Source organism: Tursiops truncatus, chromosome 11, assembly GCF_011762595.2.
Source record: "Tursiops truncatus isolate mTurTru1 chromosome 11, mTurTru1.mat.Y, whole genome shotgun sequence".
Classification (NCBI taxonomy): domain Eukaryota; kingdom Metazoa; phylum Chordata; class Mammalia; order Artiodactyla; family Delphinidae; genus Tursiops; species Tursiops truncatus.
In genome coordinates, this window is record NC_047044.1 from 67,788,349 (window position 1) to 67,811,128 (window position 22,780).

At 38.5% G+C, this 22,780-nt stretch overlaps 1 protein-coding gene across 8 annotated transcripts in view; it reads right to left on the reverse strand.

Moving 5' to 3' along the window:
* Positions 1–22,780, reverse strand: part of TMEM117 (transmembrane protein 117) — a 531,690-nt gene that overhangs the window by 478,121 nt on the left and 30,789 nt on the right. Inside the window, exon 1 of one of the 8 annotated variants that reach the window (XM_073788789.1) lies at positions 10,817–11,177. The exons of the other annotated variants lie outside the window; for them this stretch is intronic. Within the exon in view, the coding sequence (XP_073644890.1) occupies positions 10,817–10,823 (7 nt within the window). The 5' untranslated portion in view covers positions 10,824–11,177. Of the gene's footprint in view, positions 1–10,816; positions 11,178–22,780 lie in introns of those variants that run through there. 8 annotated transcript variants of the gene reach the window in all.

Genomic DNA, 22,780 nt, shown 5'->3' on the forward strand with positions numbered 1-22,780 from the left:
TTCAGCTGATAAGCTGTGGTTCAGCTAATGAGTTCATTGCCTTGGGTCATGTGCACACTCCTAGTCCAATCAACAGCAGTAAGGGGAAGTCACATGGGATAATCATGGTCACCAAGGCCATTAGCAGAGGCCATGGACTGAGGCAGAATTCCAAAAGGGTCTATAGGAGGGGAGAACCACAAAAGATGTGTTTGTTTCAGGCAACCTAGGAGTAGCTGATATAATTTAATCAGAGTTCCAAGTTGTTGGGGTACATAAGGCAACCTGGGAGTAGCTGTTATAATTCAGGGGTACATAAGGCAACCTGGGAGTAGCTGTTATAATTCAATCAGTGTTCCAAGTTGTGGGGGTACATATATCATACTAGGTCCTATAAACTGAACCCAAATGTTGCTTCTTCCTCCATGTCAGCAGAGTCGGAGACTCAAAGAAATTGAAGACAACCATACAATTACAAACTGTGAACAATACAAAAACTACTACATAAAGGTGATAAGATGACCAGAGAAATGAAAGTGACTTCATAGAGGAGGTGACATTTTTTTCTGACATCTGAAAATGAGTAGGATTTCAACAAGAGATGAGAAAAGGAAGCGGAAGAGAGATGAGGCCCTATCTAGGAGACACTGTCTCTAACACTGGCTGAGAACCCCTTGAGGGTAAGGAACATTTCCCTCTCACCTTTGTATCTCTAGTGCCCAGTACAGTATCTCACCAAGTAGCATCTCAATCAATATTAATATTTTAATATTAAATGTTAATAAGTATAAATAAGTAAGGGGAAACTAGATGGAAACATCAGCAAAATTATGAGAATGTTTTGGGTCTGTTCACAGGACAAGAATACCCAGTACTTAAAGAGTAGTGACTGGTATAAATGGAAGGGTAGGTTTATGGCCATATTATGCAGGGCCTCTAATGCCTGAGCATTAGATCTCCACATGGTGTAGGAAATATCATTGCCCTGGAAATAAAGAGAATAACTTAAATTATAGGCCCAGATCTGCCAAAAGTTCCCTTGACTGTTCCTCATCTGTAATATGAGGCTGGCAAATTCTTTCCACACACCTCAAACATGGTTGTGAGAATCAAATTTAAAAATGGATGTTAAATAAGGTGTTATTAATCTTCATATCCCCCATAGCACACATCACAGAAGTTTACCCAGTAAATGTTTAAAGACTTTAATTCACCTGTAAACTGTAAAACTATTCAAATGTAAGAAATGTTCAAACCCTACAATTAATCTACCTACTGAATTTAGTAGATATTCAATAATTATTTGTTGAACTGAATTATGTTTTCATTTCAGTATGTATTTTCTAAGAATATTGCCATGTAAGTTCTGTTCAAGAAATGAGCATTGAAAATCAGACAACAGATTAGACACTAGCAATACAAAGATGAACCAGACATTATTTCCTCCCTCAAAGAGTTTTCAATCTAATAAGAGATATGAGACATCTATACAAATACATATAATACCAGAGAACACTATGAAAATAGATATTTGAGTAAAGTACTATGGTGTGATAGGTTCTCCAAAATGGCTGCTATTAATTCCTTTCCTCCCTGTATACACATGTAATTCTCTTGACAAGGAGTAAAGCCTTTCCCCCGTTCCCTTGAATCTGGGCTGGCCTGTGACTGCAGTGAGAAGTATAGTATGATAAAAGTGATGGTATGTCAGTTCCACACCTAACCTTTAGGAAAACTGGCAGCTTCCATCTTGGTCTCTTAGAGGACTCAGGCTCCATGTGAGAGGCTGCCATGCTGTGAGAAACCAAAGCCCTGAAGGGTGAGGCACCAGGTGGAGAGGGAGAAATGCCAAGAAGCACTGAGGTGAGTGAAGTAGCCATCTTGGAAATGGATCCTCCAGTCTCAGCTACTCTAGCTGACGACACATCAGGTGAACCATGTAGCTGCGCCCTTCCTGCATTTCTGACCCACAAATCATGAGCAAAGTAAAACTGGTATTTGAAGCCACAAAGTTTAAGTTAGAGTTGTAGGTGGCAGTAGAGAAGTGAAATGCATGGGAAGAGAAATTAATTCCAAAGTGGAAAATCAGGAAGGATGCATAGAAAAGGAGTTTTGAAGCATAAGTAACATCTGGATGTAAAAGACTAGCTAAAGGGGATCATAATTTTTCACAAGAAGACTTGAGGGCTTCCCTGGTGGCGCAGTGGTTGAGAGTCCGCCTGCCGATGCAGGGGACACAGGTTCGTGCCCCGGTCCGGGAAGATCCCACATGCCGCGGAGCAGCTGGGCCCCGTGAACCATGGCCGCTGAGCCTGCGCGTCCGGAGCCCGTGCTCCACAATGGGAGAGGCCACAACAGTGAGAGGCCCAAGTACCGAAAAAAAAAAAAAAAAAAGAAGACTTGAGTATAAAATGAATTATGGAGGTGAGGAAAATATATCATATTTAATTAATGGCTAGAAACTTAGGTTGATTTAAATATTGAGTATATAAGAGGAAATTTTGAGAAATTTTGGGTGGTTAGGAGATTGGTTCAAGATCAAACGTGCACTGAAGTTCAGAGTAAGGTATCATAACTACATACTGTAGCCATTGGGTGACTGGAGTTCTTAAGCAGTAAAGTGTCATAATACCTTCTCATTATTCCACTGCTCCCACTCTAGTCCAACCCTCCATGACATCTTAAGACTTCTAGAACAGAGTGTTCTTCCACGCTTGCCCTAGTTTTTGACAGCAACTAATACGAACACTTAAAAATATGTTAGATTATGTCACTCACTGTTCCAAAAGCTTTGAGAAATAGTGCAGTTTCTGACAATCTCTCCAAACTTATCTCCTTCCACTCTCTTAGCTGTAGTAATCTTCCACATTCCACTTCAGCTGTAGTAATCTTCTTGCTGTTTTCATCTCTGGGCATTTCACTTGCTATTCCCTCTGCAAAAATCCTCTTTTTAGTCTCTACTAAAATTTCACCTCTTCAGACAGGCCTTCCCTTGTGACTCCATCTGAAACAGTGTCCACCCCATCTCATTAAACTGCTTTATCTCATTAAACTGCTTTATTTTATTTCATAACCTTGATTACCACCTGAAATTGTATTATCCAAGATAGGGATTTTATCTATTTTGCTCACTACTGCATCTCTAGTACCTAACACTGTATTCAATACACTGCAGATATTTAATAAATATTTAGTGAATGAATGAATATCAGAGCTACTCTTTAAGAGGAGTGTGCAGACCAGGGTTAACATAGAGGGCCTAAACTGCCATCCTTAGAAAGGCCTACTTGCAAAGTTGGCCCTTGGCTGGCATGTGGGAATTTGGATTTGGAAATTCTCACCATTCTATAACTAATAAGGCTGTCTCGTTGTACCTAAACTGTTTGTGTAAATAATATGACCATGCTAAAAACATTTCAACTGTATGCTACGTATAAGTGTGATTTCCAAATTTGCATTGTCTCTTAAGTGTGAAATTAAGCCAAATGAGTCAAATTGATATAATTTAAACTCTAGTGCTATGATAAATGAAACTAAATACAAAAGATAGTAAAATAAAATTTGCTTTCATTGTGAATTTAAAAAAATTAAAATTAAAAATAAAAAAATGAAAACATGCTTGTGTTCTGTGTGAAGAACTGCATGTGTTCTGTGTGCCTTCACTGGGAAAGGACTCTGGAAACTTGTGCCTGGTTTCCCCAGGGTTCTGCCTCATGTAGCTTTGCCCCTCATGGATTTTGCTTTGTATTCTTTTGACATAATCACAGCCGTTGAGTACTAATATATACTGTGGCCTGTGAGTCCTGGTGAGTCATCAAAACTGGGGATGGTGTTGGGGACTTCCCATCACAAAGCATATTCTGCCAGCAGCTTATAAGGTAGACTTGAAGACCGAAGTAATTACTGCTAAAGAGGCCCGTTAGGAAAGGGTCTGTTGCAATGGTCCGAGAGAGGCAGGATGGCAGCAGTGGAAGCTAAAAGAGGTAAATGTGTGAGTATAGTTTCCCAGAAAAAATTTTGCAAACTTTCAAGGTAAGACATTGGATTACAAGGAATGAAGGAGAACTAAAGAAGATGAGACACTAGATGCAGACTACTCAGACAATGGAGGAGAAAAATAAGAGAGTGTGGTGGTTTTAGGGTAGCCTGATTATAAAAATATATATATATTAAAGTAAGTGAATATGAGTATACTTTTAGAAAGTTTATAGATTCAAGAGGAATTTCCCAAAGAAAACATTTAAGAGATGGACTTAAGAATGGAAATAAGGACGTATTTAATATAAATGTACGTTATTCTGTGAGCTCAGTGAGGGCAGGGACTTCAGTGTATTTTGTTCTTTGGCATATTCTAAGCACCTAGAAGAGAACCTAACACATCGTATGTACTCGACAAATGGTAAGGAAAGAAGAAAGGTCATATAAAAAACACACAGAGCTTGCAGTATGGAAGAAGGAAATGGAGAGATGTCAAATATGATTATCTCATACCTCTCAGTAAAGTAAGAGGCTATGAGGGGCAGAGGAGGAGGTCCTGGAAGAGAAGAGGCAAGGTCCATGATCACCTCTCTGGACCTCATCTCCTTAAAAAATCATTAAGGAACCAATAAGAGTAACAAAAAGCACTATCTTTCTACCCAGATTTCTTCTTTAGATAAAAAAGTAATAGGAATTTCTAAAATACTTTTAGAATATATATAACATGATACCTAATTGAATTGAACTGAATCAGTGCCTTCTTTAATAATATTCATATGAAAATAATCCTTAGATAAAGTCCTTATCTCTAGGCCTAAAACCTGATGAAAAAAGAAAAGGACACTAGTTTTATCTTAAACCCATCCAGAATGGCTGTACGTACAAATGCTCTTCATGTGAACTGGAGAGAAAAAGTACTTTTACACTGTTTTACACTGCTTGGAGTGAGATTTATTGACAGATTTTCAATAGCGGTCTTAGAGGCAAAACCAACGTGTGGAAACAGTTAACCTAGTATAGAAGTTGCAAAGGGAATTGTTAACATTTGAAAGGAAAACACAGAAAATTAAGCTTCAAACAGTTTATAACTGCTTCGAAAACAGAACACTGAAAATAAATCTGTATTCCTATATTAAATGTGACTTTCCTCCTTTTTCTAAATTACGTATCACCAAAGGTGTCATGGATGCTGGGCTACACCTACCAAGTCCCCCTTCAAAACTGCTTTCTTGGGCTTCCCTGGTGGCGCAGTGGTTGAGAGTCCACTTGCCGATGCACGAGACACGGGTTCGTGCCCCGGTCCGGGGGGATCCCACATGCCGCGGAGCGGCTGGGCCCGTGAGCCATGGCCGCTGAGCCTGCGCGTCCGGAGCCTGTGCTCCGCAACGGGAGAGGCCGCAACAGTGAGAGGCCCGCGTACCGCAAAATGCTTTCTCTTCAGGTGGGAATGCTGTCAGCTGACAGCTCTCAGCTTTCAGCCCTCTCCAAGAATGACCCTTTGCTGAAGAGAGCTGCCTCACCCATCACCAGGGTCATGCTCCCTTCCCAGCTGGCATCCAATGGTTGCCTGGGAGGTGAATGATTCACCCGCTGTCCTAAGAATGAAATGTAAATAGAATCTATGCATTACTTTTTTTTTTTTACAATTTCAGCAAAGTGGTTATTACAGTATATTCCCCCCAAAATTTAGTTTATTTAATAAAAGTGAAATGTGATAAAAGTGAAAAAGCATACATCCTGCTTTCAAAAAAACTGTTCCAGTTCCACCATTAATCCATGTGAGCTTGGACAGCTTAAACTCTTTGATTCCCAGTTTCTTCTTATTAACAGAAAGATAATAGCACCTATCTCATAAAGCTGTTGTAAAGGTAAACTAAGGTGACGTACACAAAAGCATACAGTAACAGCCCAACAAATATCCCTTCTCTTCTCTCCACTCATTAACAATGGGGCAGGAGTTTAGAGTTGCTTTCCCATAACAGCCATGCATTTGCACTGATGATGCAAACTCCTAATAATGAAGAGCATGCGATATGAAACGTGTGTGGTAAACGGATGATGTATCTGATCAATAGGTATGAGAAAGTCGTACTCATAGTATATAGAATCTGATAAATAATAGTAACTTAGCACTTACTGAGCATTTACAACATGCCAGGTACAATGTGGAGTGTTTTATATACTATATTATATTTAATCCTCAAAAAACCACTATGAGGTAGGTATTATGCCCTTTTGCAGGTATGAAACTGGTGATACTCAGAGAAAGCAATTTGTTCAAAGCTACCCATCTGTTAAGTGGTAGAACCAATATTTAACTTAGTTTTTCTGCATATAGATATTTTGTATTGTTCTATAAGATCTCTTTTGCTTCACCCCTCTTCTACAGGTGTGCCCCATACAGAGGCTACCTCTGGCATACCAGCAATACAAAGACACACAGAGCCATCTAAGAGACCACCGCCTGCAGAGCATAGCAGAAAGAAGGAATCTTTAATCCCTGATTTGATCTTCAATCTACTCTTCAATACCACATTCCCTTTGCTTCCAAGCCTAGTCCATGGAATCTGTCTTCTCACCCCTGTCATCCTTGAGTAGACTGACTTTTTCCTGGGTATTGAGGCTACACCAGCCCTCACTCTGATTCCAAATGAATGTAATTTCTGCTACCCCTTCCTGTCCTCCAGGCCTGGCAGTGAGAAGCAGCACATTAGATCTGCTGGAGTCTGAGTGTTTGTCTCTCCTGCAGCTGGGCCCCCTGTTCTGAGCTCTCATGTGTCTCACACCGGCTCAAAGTCCTGGTCACAAAGCAGACTGAACCCTAAGCAGACTCCAGCTGCACCTTTTTAAAAAGCCTATTTAGTTTAGCTTCTTGTAAAAGCCCCTATATTTGCCACCAAAGGTTGCCTTCCAACTATTTAATTTTGCATGATGCTGTTTCAACAACCTGCAACGACTTGTTTCAAGCAGTTTTGTGTACATGGCAGGAAATAGCAGGAAGAAAAGTACATTCTTTATTCTTAGCCTGCATTAATCATTACTGTCCCTAGAGAAAAGCTATTTACAAGATACCAAATAACATTTTCTCCTAGGAAATCTCCTCCTGAGAACTGGATTCTAGCTTTGTTCCAAGCAGTAGTCCTGATTCCTACTTTGGGAAAGAATGACAGCTGGTGCAAGCATTGAACACCTCATTGAAAATAGGTGAGGCCCTTCCATCTCTATCAAGAGCAAGAGAACAGCAAAGGGGGAAGCTGCATCCTGTTCTCTTTGAAGCACTCACGTGTTGACAACAAGCCTACCTGGGCATGGGGCACTTTGTTCTCAAACAGTGTCCTTACAGAGCCCGCCCTGACTAGGACCAATACACACAGAGCTGAATTGTTCACACCAAAAGAGGCCAGGTGGCCACCCTGCTCTCAAGTGACTGTGGTTGCTACTAATCCATGAGGTGTTTCTTGGCTCACTGCCTTGCTTTCACAAATGGGATGGGACAGAAAAACGAAAACAGTAGGAGTGGAGCAAGAACAAAGAGAGACGGTGGAGACAGTTGCTTGGAAGACTCCACTTAAATGGATAATCCCTACAAAAAAAATGTTGTCCTCTTGAAAGGACATGGGTCAAGGTCTCTCATCAACAGAAGCCTTTACTGGAGGCTGTTTCTGGAAATAGAACTGAACAATAGCTATGACTAAAACTAATATTGTAAATTTAAAAGTTGACTTTTTGGGAAAGTGAGTTTGAATGAATTTTTTATTTCATCGAGAATGTATTTATCTAATAAATAAATTAAATACTATGTAATATTAAATAGTGATTTTAAAGTCTGTTCCCACATTGAAATGCATGAAAGCTTTTTAACTAAAAAGCAATAGAGAGCAATAATATTTTCATAAGAATGAAACCATTATTTCACCTCCTTGCTGTCAATATGGGTAACTTTTGGCTCCTTTCTCTAATGCAGTAAGCCAATCTCATGTTTCCTTCTTAGGACAGATTTGGTTGGCTAGTTCCTTGGTTCTGTCTTGTCCTGGTATCTGTGTTATGTTTTCATAGTTTTTAATATTATTGTTGGATTCCGAAGAAGGTAATATGCATAAAACAACCACAATTTTAGAAATGGGCTGCCAGGGACTCCAAATGAAAGGAAAATCCAACTGACCCATTCCCTCATAGCCATTCTTTATATTTAGTCTCTCTTACATCAGCTTAAAAAGGCAACAAATGCTTTGGAGAATTTGGGTTAACTGATTGGCTGGATGTTGCCTCATATCCTAATTGTTTTGCTGGACTTGTTTGTAATTCCAAATCATGAGAAATCTATTCTGTTCTCAGTATTAAGATCTCAGTGGTTTGGCAGTTACTTTTGACAGGCTTTGAATATGAAATGTGATGATAAAAAGATATAAATTGAATAATTCGTCTTTATATGTACACATAATACATCAAGAAGAAACATAAAAAAAAAAACAAGAAATACATGAACCAGACTCTTTCAACAGTTTCCCTTTTTAAAATTTGTGTCTACAAAATAACTAAAATTATTTCTTGAGAATTTAATGACTTGTTTATCTTTTCTCCCTCATTTATCCAATGAAGCTTACTTGTTTGGATCAAATAATTTAAACACCCTCATGTTTTGCAAAGAAAAAAGACAAAAATACAGAACTCTTTTTATAATGAAATACAGAAGTCTCAGTTGGAAATTTGGGGAGGGAAAAAAATAGGTCAAGAACTTGAATGGGAGCTTCATTATTTTTAAAAAGCATACCAAATCAGCATGTTATTACACTGTCTCAAACTAAGCATTGCATAACTAGGAAAAATAAGTCCCAGAACTGAAATGATACCTAGTTGTGAAAGAAGATGCTACAGAAAAGTGGATATCTTTATCATTAGTCTTAGTTTCTTTCTCCAAATATCTGAAATAAATTACTTGCCTATTCCAGGATCTTAAAAACTACAACTGATCGTTGAAATAAACTGCTATAGTCAGTACATTCCACAAGACGGTGCCCTCTCCCTAAGAAGAGCCTCCTTTATATACACAGCTAAACTGCATAATGTTCATACTCACTGACCCAAAGTGAGTTTAAAATCGACTTTCTATAAATGAAACCTCTAAGAAATAAGCAAACTTTTGAAATAATTCTAATGAAATTTTTGATGTGAAACAATGAAAATTAATGCTTCCAGAAAGTGCACATCTCCCTAAATTGCCCTCAAAATCAGGGGTTAAATGAGGGAACTCAATGAAGGGAAGGATCTCAACAATACATCTATACCAAGACTGTTTAGAGCACTACTGTGTAATAGAAATATAATGAGATTCATATGCAATTTTAAATATTCTAGGAACCACAGTCAAAAATCAAAGCAAGAGTGAAATTGATTTTAATAATATATCTTACTTAATCAATATATCCAAAATATCATTTCAACATGTAATCAATATAAAAATTATTAGTAAAATATTTTACATCTTTTTTTGTACTCATCCTGGTGTGTATTTTACTTGTCCAACACATGTCAATTTGTACCAGCCTCACATCAAGTGCTCAATAGTCACATGTGGCCAATGGCTACTAAGGCCCTCACCCAGGTGAAGGATGGTAACTGCAGGCTGAGCACAAGATTCCTGTAGCACCGCCCTGTTACCTCCCCACCAACCAATCTGAAGAAAGTCACATATCCTGTAGCCCTCACCCCAAATCTTTTCTATAAAAACTACTCCCTGGAAACCATCAGGGAGTTCAGGTTTCTTGACACGAGCCATGAGCTGCCCATTCTCCTCACTTGGCCCTGCAATAAAACTTTCTCTGCTCCAAAAAAAAAAAAAAAGAGAGAGAGAGAGAGAGAGAGAGTCTAGAGAATCTAACCTACTTCATTTAGCACCACACTTAATTTCTGATTAAAAAACTAAACATTCAGCCTATATTTATTTGGTCAAATAATATATATAAGCAAAAATGCAAACAGATTTCTTACCCTCCCTACTGACACAAAAGAATTCACAAGTGCTTTTTTGTTATAAATCATATGAAAATAATTGGTCTAAATTCCCTTCATCTCTATAAACTTTGAAGTGGAGCATAACCTATAGATGGAGAATAAAATAAATCCTGGCCTTATTTAATAATATCTGTGTTACTGACATAGCCAGGCATAAAATATATAGGAAGGTATAGCAGACCAAAAAGTCGCATGCTGTCACGTACACAAGATGGGTATTGCATGTCATGATTATAATAATAATGAAAACAAAAAACAAGCATTAAAAAGTGGATTTAACAAGCATCTTCTCATTTTGCGTTTTAGAATTCTCTATTTAACCAGCCCTGCTAGTTAGAATTTTCTAGTCCCAGACAGAAAAAGCATAAATGGCCTATTTATCAATACCGATTCTCTTTCTTCATAATATGCTGTACTTCTACATGAAAAATGGGAAGTTGATACAAAAGCATTCTTAACAAAAATGGAGAGGATTGACTTCTTATTAGGACATAAGAGAAGTCAATCGTTTTCATTTTTGTTAAGAATCCTTTTCAGGACTTAAGGTCCTGAAAGTAGACTGGGTTTTATTTTTCTTGTCAACAGGAGCACAAGTTTAAAAGACAACCTTGTTTCTTTTACAAGATGTGTTCATGAGAGCAGTGAAACACAATCACTTTGAGAACCTGCAGCAGAAAGAGGTCACACACTCTGGCTCAATGGAAAAGTGGCTAAAAGAAAGCACTGCCTCTGGGACTGCAGGTGCGTCTTCAGGGACCCCTGCACCCGGTTCCAAGGCACAACTAACTGGAAGTGGGCAATATAACTTTCCTTAGGAATTGCACATCCAGAAGGAATGGGCACTCACCTGCCATTCCTCATGTTCCCCAGGCTTCTGCAAAGCCTCAACTACTTAATTCTACAAGATAATTTTGAAACTGGACATGAGTGACTGCAGGCTGATTTCCTTTCTGCACAGAAAAAAATAAAAGATAAAAGATAAAAATTTTTAAAAAGTCCTCTAAGTATGTAACATAGTTAGGTATATGTTGTATTCAAGTAGTAGTATTTAGTTCAGGAAGTTATCAAAGTAATAAAAAGGCAAAAAAAAAAAACAAACACCAAGAAAGAAAATAATGCCTTAGAATGGTGTGCAAATTTATAGGAGCTTTTGCATCCCCCTAACTACTTGATCTTCACGAAACTGTAGAATTGAAGGCAGTTATTACTACTTCATTTTATAAATGAGAAAACTAAGACTCAGAAAGCCTCCTACTGAAAGTTGATAAACTAAGGAACATTAAAAAATAAAATGATACTTGAAAAATATTTACCTTCCTTACATATGAATCATTATTCTGTCTTGGTGAAACAGATTTCCTTTCTCAAGGTCTATTACAGCCTTCATGGACACTTTTTCTAGCCAGCCAGAATCACTCTCAATCTTCCTCCAGTAAAGGGAGCCTCCTGGAAGCTCAGCAGCAGCTTCTATAGCACTGTGGCTCTGTGTACCAGCAGGCTCTCAATTATTCAAGATAACACAGAAAGGCCTAGGGATAGATTATCCCAAACGCAGCAGAAACAAATTAGCAGTTATCTGTGTTAGATAAACTTGAATAAGTGAATGTTTTAAACTGTGCATTCTGATAAAGTATACATTGATGAAATCTGCAGAGAGAAGACAGGCTCTCCTTAAAATACAGCAAGTAGGTAAAAGATCATTTAAAATCCAAAGTCTCTGTGGAAAAGCCATAGCCCACATCAAACCCACAATGAGGAGCAGGCAGGAACTGCACTTCTCTGCATGTTAACTAATGATACACTTGCCTCACCCAATAGCTGAACTATATTTATTTACAGTTTTGGGTGCTGCACCAGGACAGCTTGTAAAAGTTTGCTTCAGGAGCGAGACCTTCAAGATGGCGGAAGAGTAAGACGTGGAGATCGCCTTCCTCCCCACAAATACATCAGAAATACATCTACATGTGGAACAACGCCTAGAAAACACCTACTGAACACTGGCAGGAGACCTCAGACCTCCCAAAAGGCAAGAAACTCCCCACGTACCTGGATAGGGCAAAAGAAAAAACAGAGACAAAAGAATAGGGACGGACCTGCACCAGTGGAAGGGAGCTGTGAAGGAGGAAAGGTTTCCACACACCGGGAAGCACCTTAACTGGTGGACACGGTGGGGTGGGCAGAAGGGAAGCTTTAGAGCCATGGAGGAGAGCGCAGCAACGGGTGTGGAGGGCAAAGCGGAGAGATTCCCTCATGGAGGATCACTGCCGACCGGCACTCACCAGCCACAGAGGCTTGTCTGCTCACCCGCCGGAGCGGGCGGGGCTGGGAGCTAAGGCTCGGGCTTCGGTCGGAGCGCAGGGAGAGGACTGGGGTTGGCGGCGTGAACACAGCCTGAAGGGGCTAGAGCGCCACGGCTAGCCGGGAGGGACTCCAGGAAAAACTCTGGACCTGCGGAAGAGGCAAGAGAACACTGTTTCGGGGTGCACGAGGAGAGGGGATTCAGAGTACCGCCTAAACGAGCTCCAGAGACGGGCATGAGCCGCGGCTATAAGCGCAGACCCCAGAGACAGGCATGAGACGCTAAGGCTGCTGCTGCCGCCACCAAGAAGCCTGTGTGTGAGCACAGGTCATATCCCCACCTCCCCTCCCGCGAACCTGTGCAGCCCGCCACTGCCAGGGTCCCGTGATCCAGGGACAACTTCAACGCGAGAACACTCGGCGCGCCTCAGGCTGTTGCAACGTTATGCTGCCCTCTTCCGCCGCAGGCTCGCCCCACACTCCGTATGGCCTGAGTGAGCCAGAGCCCCCCAAGCAGCTGCTCCTTTAACCCTGTCCTGTCTGAGCAGACGCCCTCAGGTGACCTACACGCAGAGGCGGGGCCAAATCCAGAGCTGAATCCGGACAGCTGTGCAAACAAAGAAGAGAAAGGGAAATCTCTCCCAGCAGCCTCAGGAGCAGCGGATTAAATCTGCACAATCAACTTGATGTGCCCTGCATCTGTGGAATACCTGAATAGACAACGAACCATCCCAAATTGAGGAGGTGGACATTGGGAGCAACAATATATATATTATTTTCTTTTTTCTCTTTTTGTGAGTGTGTATGCTTCTTTGTGTGACTTCTTTCTGTATAGCTTTGCTTTTACCATTTATCTTAGGGTTCTGTCTTTTTTTTTTTGTCTTTTTTTTAGTATAGTTTTTAGCGCTTGTTATCATTGTTGGATTTGTTTTTTGGTTTGGTTGCTCTCTTCTTTCTTTCTCTTCTTTATTACTTTTTAATTTTTAATAATTATTTTTTTATTTTAATAACTTTATTTTCTTTCTTTCTTTCTTTCTTTCTTTCTTTCTTTCTTTCTTTTTTTCTCCCTTTTCTTCTGAGCCATGTGGCAGACAGCATCTTGGTTCTCCAGCCGGGTGTCAGGCCTGTGCCTCTGAGGTGGGAGAGCCAAGTTCAGGACATTGGTCCCCCACAGACCTCCCGGCTCCACATAATATCAAACAACGAAAGCTCTCCCAGAAAACTCCATCTCAAACCTAAGACCCAGCTCCACTCAACGAGCAGCAAGCTACAGTGCTGGACACCCTATGCCAAACAACTAGCAAGACAGGAACACAGCCCCATCCATTAGCAGAGAGCCTGCCTAAAATCATGATAAGGTCACAGACACCCCAAAACACACCACAGGATGTGGTCCTGCCCACCAGAAAGACATGATCCAGCCTCATCCACCAGAACACAGGCACCAGTTCCCTCCACCAGGAAGCCTACACAACCCACTGAACCGACCTTAGCCACTGGGGGCAGACACCAAAAACAGTGGGAACTACGAACCTGCAGCCTGTGAAAAGGAGACCCCAAACATAGTAAGTGAAGCAAAATGAGAAGATAGAGAAACACACAGCAGATGAAGGAGCAAGGTAAAAACCCACCAGACCAAACAAATGGAGAGGAAATAGGCAGCCTACCTGAAAAAAGAATTTAGAGTAATGATAGTAAAAATGATCCAAAATCTTGGTAATAGAATGGAGAAAATACAAGGAACATTTAACAAGGACCAAGAAGAACTAAAGAGCAAACAAACAATGATGAACAACACAATAAATGAAATTAAAAATTCTCTAGAAGGAATCAATAGCAGATTAACTGAGGCAGGAGAACGGATAAGTGACCTGAAAGATAAAATAGTGGAAATAACTACCGCAGAGCAGAATAAAGAAAAAAGAATGAAAAGAATTGAGGACCGTCTCAGAGACCTCTGGGACAATATTAAACACACCAACATTTGAATTATAGGGGTCCCAGAAGAAGAAGAGAAAAATAAAGGGACTGAGAAAATATCTGAAGAGATTATAATTGAAAACTTCCCTAATATGGGAAAGGAAATAGTTAATCAAGTCCAGGAAGTGCAGAGAGTCCCATACACGATAAATCCAAGGAGAAATGTGCCAAGACACATATTAATCAAACTATCAAAAATTAAATACAAAGAAAAAATATTAAAAGCAGCAAGGGAAAAACAACAAATAACATACAAGGGAATCCCCATAAGGTTAACAGCTGATCTTTCAGCAGAAACTCTGCAAGCCAGAAGGGAGTGGTAGGACATATTTAAAGTGATGAAAGGGAAAAACCTACAACCAAGATTACTCTACTCAGCAAGGATCTCATTCAGATTTGACAGAAAAATTTAAAACTTTACAGACAAACAAAAGCTAACAGAATTCAGCACCACCAAACCAGCTTTACAACAAATGCTAAAGCAACTTCTCTAGGCAGGGAACACAAAAGAGGGAAAAGACCTACAATAACAAACCCAAAACAATTAAGAAAATGGTAATAGGTACATACCTATCAATAACTACCTTAAATGTAAATGGATTAAATTCTCCAACCACAAGACACAGACTGGCTGAATGGATACAAAAACAAAACCCATGTATATGCTATCTACAAGAGACCCACTTCAGACCTAGGGACATATACAGACTGAAAGTGAGGGGATGGAAAAAGATATTCCATGCCAATGGAAATCAAAAGAAAGCTGGAGTAGCACTTCTCATATCAGACAAAATAGACTTTAAAATAATGACTATTACAAGAGACAAAGAAGGACACTACATAATGATCAAGGGATCAATCCAAGAAGAAGATATAATAATTGTAAATATGCACCCAACAGAGGAGCACCTCAATACATAAGGCAAATGCTAACAGCCATAAAAGGGGAAGTCAACAGTAACACAATCATAGTAGGGGACTTTAACACCACACTTTCACCAATGGACAGATCATCCAAAATGAAATAAATGAGGAAACACAAGCTTTAAATGATACATTAAACAAGATGGACTTAACTGATATTTATATGACATTCCATCCAAAAACAACAGAAGACACATTTTTCTCAAGTGCTCATGGAACATTCTCCAGGATAGATCATATCTTGGGTCACACCTTGGTAAATTTAAGAAAACTGAAATTGTATCAAGCATCTTTTCTGACCACAACGCTATGAGATTAGAAAGCAATTACAGGAAAAATACTGTAAAAAACACAAAAACATGAAGGCTAAACAATATGCTACTAAATAACCAAGAGATCACTAAAGAAATCGAAGATGAAATACAGAAACACATAGAAAAAAATGACAACGAGAACACATGACCCAAAACCTATGGGATGCACCAAAAGCAGTCCTAAGAAAGAAGTTGATAGCAAATTAATCCTACTATATATACTACCAAAAGCAATCTACAGATTCAATGTAATCCTTATCAAACTACCACTGGTATTTTTCACAGAACTAGAACAAAAAATTTCACAATTTTTATGGAAACACAAAAGACCCCGAATAGCCAAAGCAATCTTGAGAAAAAAAAACGGAGCTGGAGGAATCAGGCTCCCTGACTTCAGACTATACTACCAAGTTACAGTCATCAAGACAGTATGGTACTGGCACAAAAACAGAAATATAGATCAATGCAACAGGATAGAGAGCCCAGAGATAAACCCACGCACATATGGTCACCTTATTTTTGATAAAGGAGGCAAGAATGTACAATGGGGAAAAGACAGCCTCTTCAATAAGTGGTGCTGGGAAAACTGGACAGCTACATGTAAAAGAATGAAATTAGAACACTCCCTAACACCATACACAAAAATAAACTCAAAATGGATTAAAGACCTAAATGTAAGGCCAGACCCTATCAAACTCTTAAAGGAAAACATAGGCAGAACACTCCATGACATAAATCACAGCAAGATCCTTTTTGACCCATCTCCTAGAGAAATGGAAATACAAACAAAAATAAACAAATGGGACCTAATGAAACTTAAAGTCTTTTGCACCATAAAACCATAAACATGATGAAAAAACAACCCTAGAATGGGAGAAAATATTTGCAAATGAAGCAACTGACAAAGGATTAATCTACAATATTTAAAAGCAGCTCGTGCAGCTCAATATTAAAAAACAAACAACCCAATCCAGAAATGGACAGAAGACTTAAATAGACATTTCTCCAAAGAAGATATACAGATTGCCAACAAACACATGAAAGAATGCTCAACATCACTAATCATTAGAGAAATGCAAATCAAAACTACAGTCAGGTATCACCTCACACCAGTCAGAATGGCCATCATCAAAAAATCTACAAACAACAAATGCTGGAGAGGGTGTGGAGAAAAGGGAACCCTCTTGCACTGTTGGTGGGAATGTAAATTGATACAGCCACTATGGAGAACAGTATGGAGGTTCCTTAAAAAAATAAAAATAGAACTACCATACGACCCAGCAATCACACTACTGGACATATACCCTGAGAAAACCATAATTCAAAAAGAGTCATGTACCACAATATTCATTGCAGCTCTATTTACAATAGCCAGGACATGGAAACAACCTAAGTGTCCATCGCATGATGAATGGATAAAGAAGATGTGTCACATATATATAGTGGAATATTACTCAGCCATAAAAAGAAACAAAATTGAGTTATTTGTAGTGAGGTAGATGGACCTAGAGTCTGTCATACAGAATGAAGTAAGTCAGAAAGTGAAAAACAAATACCGTATGCTAACACATGTATATGGAATGTAAAAAAAATGTTTATGAAGAACCTAGGGGCAGGACAGGAATAAAGGCACAGACATAGATAATGGACTTGAGGACAAGGGGAGGGGGAAGGGTAAGCTAGGATGAAGTGAGAGAGTGGCATGGACATATATACACTACCAAATGTAAAACAGATAGTTAGTGGGAAGCAGCCGCATAGCACAGGGAGATTAACTCGGTGCTTTGTGACCACCTAGAGGGGTGGGATAGGGAGGGTGGGAGGGAGATGCAAGAGGGAGGAGATATGGGGATATATGTATATGTATAGCTGATTCACTTTGTTATAAAGCAGAAACTAACACACCATTGTAAAGCAATCATACTCCAATAAAGATGTTAAAAAAAAAAGTTTGCTTCAGAGAGATGTGGTACTCCCACTGACTTTACCAATGGGGAGCAATGGGATTATAGAAAGAATTATATACTGATGCATATGGTGGTCACCAATAACCACCATAGAAGCTTTTCATTTCTATTTCACCATCCAATTTCATTGAGTACTTTAAAGTTCTTTGCTTATGAAGTTGTATAAATGCTTTCAAGTTTTTGAATAAAAAATGCTTTAAATTTTATTGATTTTAAAGTTTTAGAAAATATAAGATAAAATCTGCCTTATTCATTAACTTACGTTACCACTAATTTATGACCTATGTTGAATTTATAGCAGAGTTTAAATTCTGAAACTCTTACAAGAGTAGAATAATTTCAACATATGCCATGGATAAAACTATTTATATGTGCAGCTGAAATATAACCATTTAAAAATAATATTAACATTGTAGTGTTCAGACCCCTAGTCTAGTAATATTTAACAAACTCATTCACAAATCAGCATGTATACTAGCATTTATGATTATCATTTATAATTTAACTCAAATATATTTTGTATATTGGCTAATCAAATATAAGTACAGCTTTCCAGGAACTCACTTCAATAGATATTTTCAAAATATCCTTGGTACACATTTATAAACTGATCAACTATTATATTTAAGTTACTGTGTTGTCTGTTCAGAGGCTTTCAATTATCAAACTCTTATCCATGAGAAATAACCAATTTTACTTTCTGAATAAGGTACTCATTTTATGTTTGTTCTTTACATTACTAAAATGTCTCATTTTAAAATGATTTTTCTATAGTACCACACTTTAAAATTTCTAAAACATACAAACGTTTTTTCCTTTTAACACTTACTGCTCTCCCTTACAAAGATGAAATTTCAATCAAAATCTTCATAAATCTGATGAGTTCCCAAAAGCAAAATTTAGTATACCTTATTGTTTCACCCTATTTGATTCTATATTTTTAGCTGCTGCAAAATTTGTTCCTTCCTCTTATTTACTGAAAGTTATAGATAAGTTCTAAAAATAATTTCCTAAATTGATACACTTTTGCTATTTCATTCACTATTTCCTCTTCTGAAAAATTGGTTGTCTGACATGAACCAGGCCAGGATGTAAGCAGACCATTATTTTCAGCGGTCTTTCTGAGGATGATCACCTCGGAGAACATCAATAACTGGAGAAATCCCAATAGTTTAGCTGTTACCTTGCATAAAATAATATACCAATTAAGTTAACTATAAAAGTCATCCCAACTTCAGGGCACATGCATCAAAGCTCTGAAATTCCTCTGGGGACTGTAGGAAGCTCTCTAGTCCAGAAAGCAGTTTGCAGAAAAGTTAGAGTGGTTTGTTAGGGCTGTGATGTTTTTCTTGATTTTTGTTTTTAACTTTTTATTACAAAAGTAAAACTTCCCTATTGTAACATGTGAAACAATAAAAAGATGTATTCACACACACTGCCTAAGATATAGTTTTAAAAACCTGAGTGAAAGGATTTTCACAACTTTCTCTGTGTTCAAACAAATTTAAAAAGTATATAAACATATAAAGTGTGATTATATGTATATATGTGTGCATGTGTTTTGCTTTTTGGTTTTACAAATACAAAATTATACCAGGCACATTACTCTGGAACTTGTACTTCTCCCTTAGCATCATGGACATCACCATGGGTCAATAGACATAGAAAATTTTAATGGCTACATAATACTATGTAGCATGGATGGTCCACATTTTATTCAGCCTTTTTCTTATTTGTGGTCATTCACATTGATTCCAGCTATTTGCTGCTACAAGTCCCATAAATATTTACACATATGTTTACATAAAACCACTTTTATTTCTATAGGATAGATTCTCCCAATTAATGGGTCAAAGATTATAGCTGCTTTTTAATAAACAGATATTTCTTCAAGTTGAAAAATCAAAGTTCATAGGACAAATTAGCAATAAATAACAACTCAAACATTTGTGTATATATATATATATATATATATATATATATATATATACATATACTTTTTTTTTTTTTTTTTTCGGTACGTAGGCCTCTCACTGTTGTGGCCTCTCCCGTTGCGGAGCACAGGCTCGGGACGCGCAGGCTCAGCGGCCATGGCTCACGGGTCCAGCCGCTCCGCGGCACGTGGGATCTTCCCGGACCGGGGCACGAACCTGTGTCCCCTGCATCGGCAGGCGGACTCTCAACAACTGCGCCACCAGGGAAGCCAAAAAAATTTGCATATTTTTTAACTCACAAATTCTGATTCTATGAAAGAAATAATTGAGCAAAGGAGCATAGATTTTTTTCAAAATGCATGTACATGAATATCATTTGGAACTTTATGAAAGAGGAAAATGGGAAATATCCCAAAATTTAAGGAAACTATTGAATTATGTTGGGCACACCCAATGGAACACTAAGCATACACTAAAATTGAGTGTATACTATCCATTAAAATTTTTGAAAATACATGTTTCTTGACAGGGATAGATGTTTCTAAAAATACTGCTCAATAAGAAAGAAAATACTTAACTGAATTTCACTTTTGTAAAATAATTTCAAAGAGAGGGATACTGAGGAAAAAGATATGCCAAAAATAGTTATTTCTCTGGGGTAAGATTAAGTATAATTTTTCACTTCATATTTTTGTTTGTCTAACATCTATCCAAAAAATAGTTATTGTGTATCTATATATCAGGCATTATGCTAAGCACAGTGTTGATAAAGGCAGTAACTTAATGAAAATTACTGTGTGTCTGTGAAAGCAGAAAGAGAACAGACGCACTCAGAAAGGGTAAAGAGAGAGTCTTTAGGAAGTGGAGAGGGCAGGTCAAAAGTTCAAAAAAACACTTGAAATTGTACAATTTAATCTATTACCATGGCCAGTGAGGGTTACTGAGCAAGTAAGCAGTAGAATATTAAGACTCAGATCTTAAGATTCCAACATTCTCACCAATAGAATATAACCAGAAATAATGTGTGCTACTTCCAAGCAGAGGTAGTTAGAAGCAAGAATGCCTTGTCCATCCTCTTGTCCTCTGTCTGGCAGCTGGATATTAATGAGAGGGGTGCCCTTGAAAACCACATCTTGAAGACCAGCCTAAGTTCCTGAATGACCCTAGAGATGAGAGAACACCACCGAAGGAAACTGAGTGGAGAGCCCACACCTGGCTGAGGCCAGCCATGGCAAAGAAGAGGTGGAACACCTAGGGTGGGAGCCAACAGAGGAACCGGTCAAGACCCAGAGAGCCCAATCAGCCAGGGATTACCACCACACCTGAACAATCTAAGAGAAACCAAATCAGGAGTTTTATCAGCGGCCAATCTTTACCATAAATGCCAGTAAGACACACAAGAGCCAGAATGAAAGGGACAAAGCCATGGAGACAGGATGAGCCATTGGACACCATGCAGATCATGAAAGGCACACTCTTCTACCATACCTCAAGATGACATTTTGGAGAGGAAATCTGAAATAATGAGTAATTTACCCAAAGGGAGTAAGTCAATCAAAACTACCCCAGCAAGGTATTGGTGTTTGAACAGACTAAAATTTTAAGCTGTTCAAATTATTCCACATGAGTACATTTACCAAATGGAACTAAAGGCAGAGGCTCCAGCTACACAGTGGATTGGGCCTGTGGACCCATATCATTCTGAAAAAGTAATACATAATAGGAAAGGGAAAAGGGTGAGATATAAAGACAAGGCAAAATGGCCTCACAATTTTTTCCCTTGCTCATTGGTCGCCAAACTCAATAACAGTGTGATAATTTGTCACTCTTCCTTTCAACAACAAATAAAGCAGCCCAACATGTTTTTGTTCTAGGTTCTGTCCCAAATTAGATTTTTTGAATTTTAAGCAGATCCAGGCTCAATCCAGCCAAAGTCATAGTCAGGGGGAAAAGGAAATAAAGAGATTGAGAAATGAATTTATGAAAGAAACTCCGTTAGACATGATCTTGCATGACTTTTAGAATGGAAATGAGAAACACAGAAGCCAAATTGAATTGCTTGAGCTACTGAAGCATAAAGCAGTAACATATCTCAGAAGCTCAGATGTGGAAGGGAGGTCCAAGAGGGAGGGGATATAGGTATGCATATAGCTGATTCACTTCCTTGTACAGCGGAAACTAACACAACATTGTAAAGAAATTTTAATCCAATTTAAAAAAAAAAAAAAACTCAGTCACATCTGGTCCAGGGGTCTGAGCACCCAGGACTATGCATAGTAGGAGACATGCAGCTACTGGACCTCCTGTAAAACTCAGCTTAGGCTTAGCCCTTTCTGCTTATCCTTTTGACCTACCAGTCTCTGACTCTGTTTATACACACCTCATTACCACACCACACACACACACACACATATACACGCACATACATATACCCCACACAGACACACATACACACATCGTTCCCCACCATTCTTTTCAACCCCTTGTCCTGGGTTTTAGCAAATCTTAATGATACAAAGAAACTATTTGTATTTCACTTTTTAAAAATGCATCATTTATAAAATACTTTGGGGTAACTTGTATCTATTAAATGATTGAGGCTAACTTGTATTTCACAGAGGAGAATTAATACAGTCTGTATTAACCAGTTCAGTTCCCTTGGGGATCTCCTATTACTTGAGAAACTAGGAGAGAAAACTTATTAAATATCAAATGTTATTTACTAGCGAGAAAACATAATTCCCACCTGCACCCCCAGAGGGTTTTAGGCTACCCTGGCTTTACTCCATCCCACAAGATCCAATTTGGTATCACCATTACCCTTCCAGAAATTAGAGGTTTGGGTGTGTATTTAGATGGTGATGAAGCCGGTACATTAGATAGTAGCTCAAATTAACTCAACTGATATGTACGGCGTGTTATGAGTGCCAAGTACTAACAAAGGACTTTAACTGAAGAACAAGTCAAATTAAAAAGAACACTAAGAATGCAGGATCAACTATCCAAGAACCTGTTTAGATTAAAACAAAAAGAGGGAATAGAAATTGGGGAAAACAGACAGACTAGATGACGCTATCTTCCAGGATTTAATACTGCTTATACATCTTTTTGAAGCTCTCACCCCGAAAAGAAGAGACAAATTGAAGTTCCATAATACCTTCCTATTTATTGTGATAGAAAAGCAGAATTTTCTCTTCTTTTCACTATTTTCATTCCCTCCTATAAAGTTATAAAGTAAGAAAGTTTAGTTCTACTAGTCCAAAGAAAAAAAACACCAACAATTACAAAGAGGGAGAAACTAGGATAGGAAAAGAAGAGTAAAATAAAGAAATGAAAAGAAGGAAGTCAAAATAGATTAGAGGACAGTGAGTGAAGATATATATGGATTTTTCAG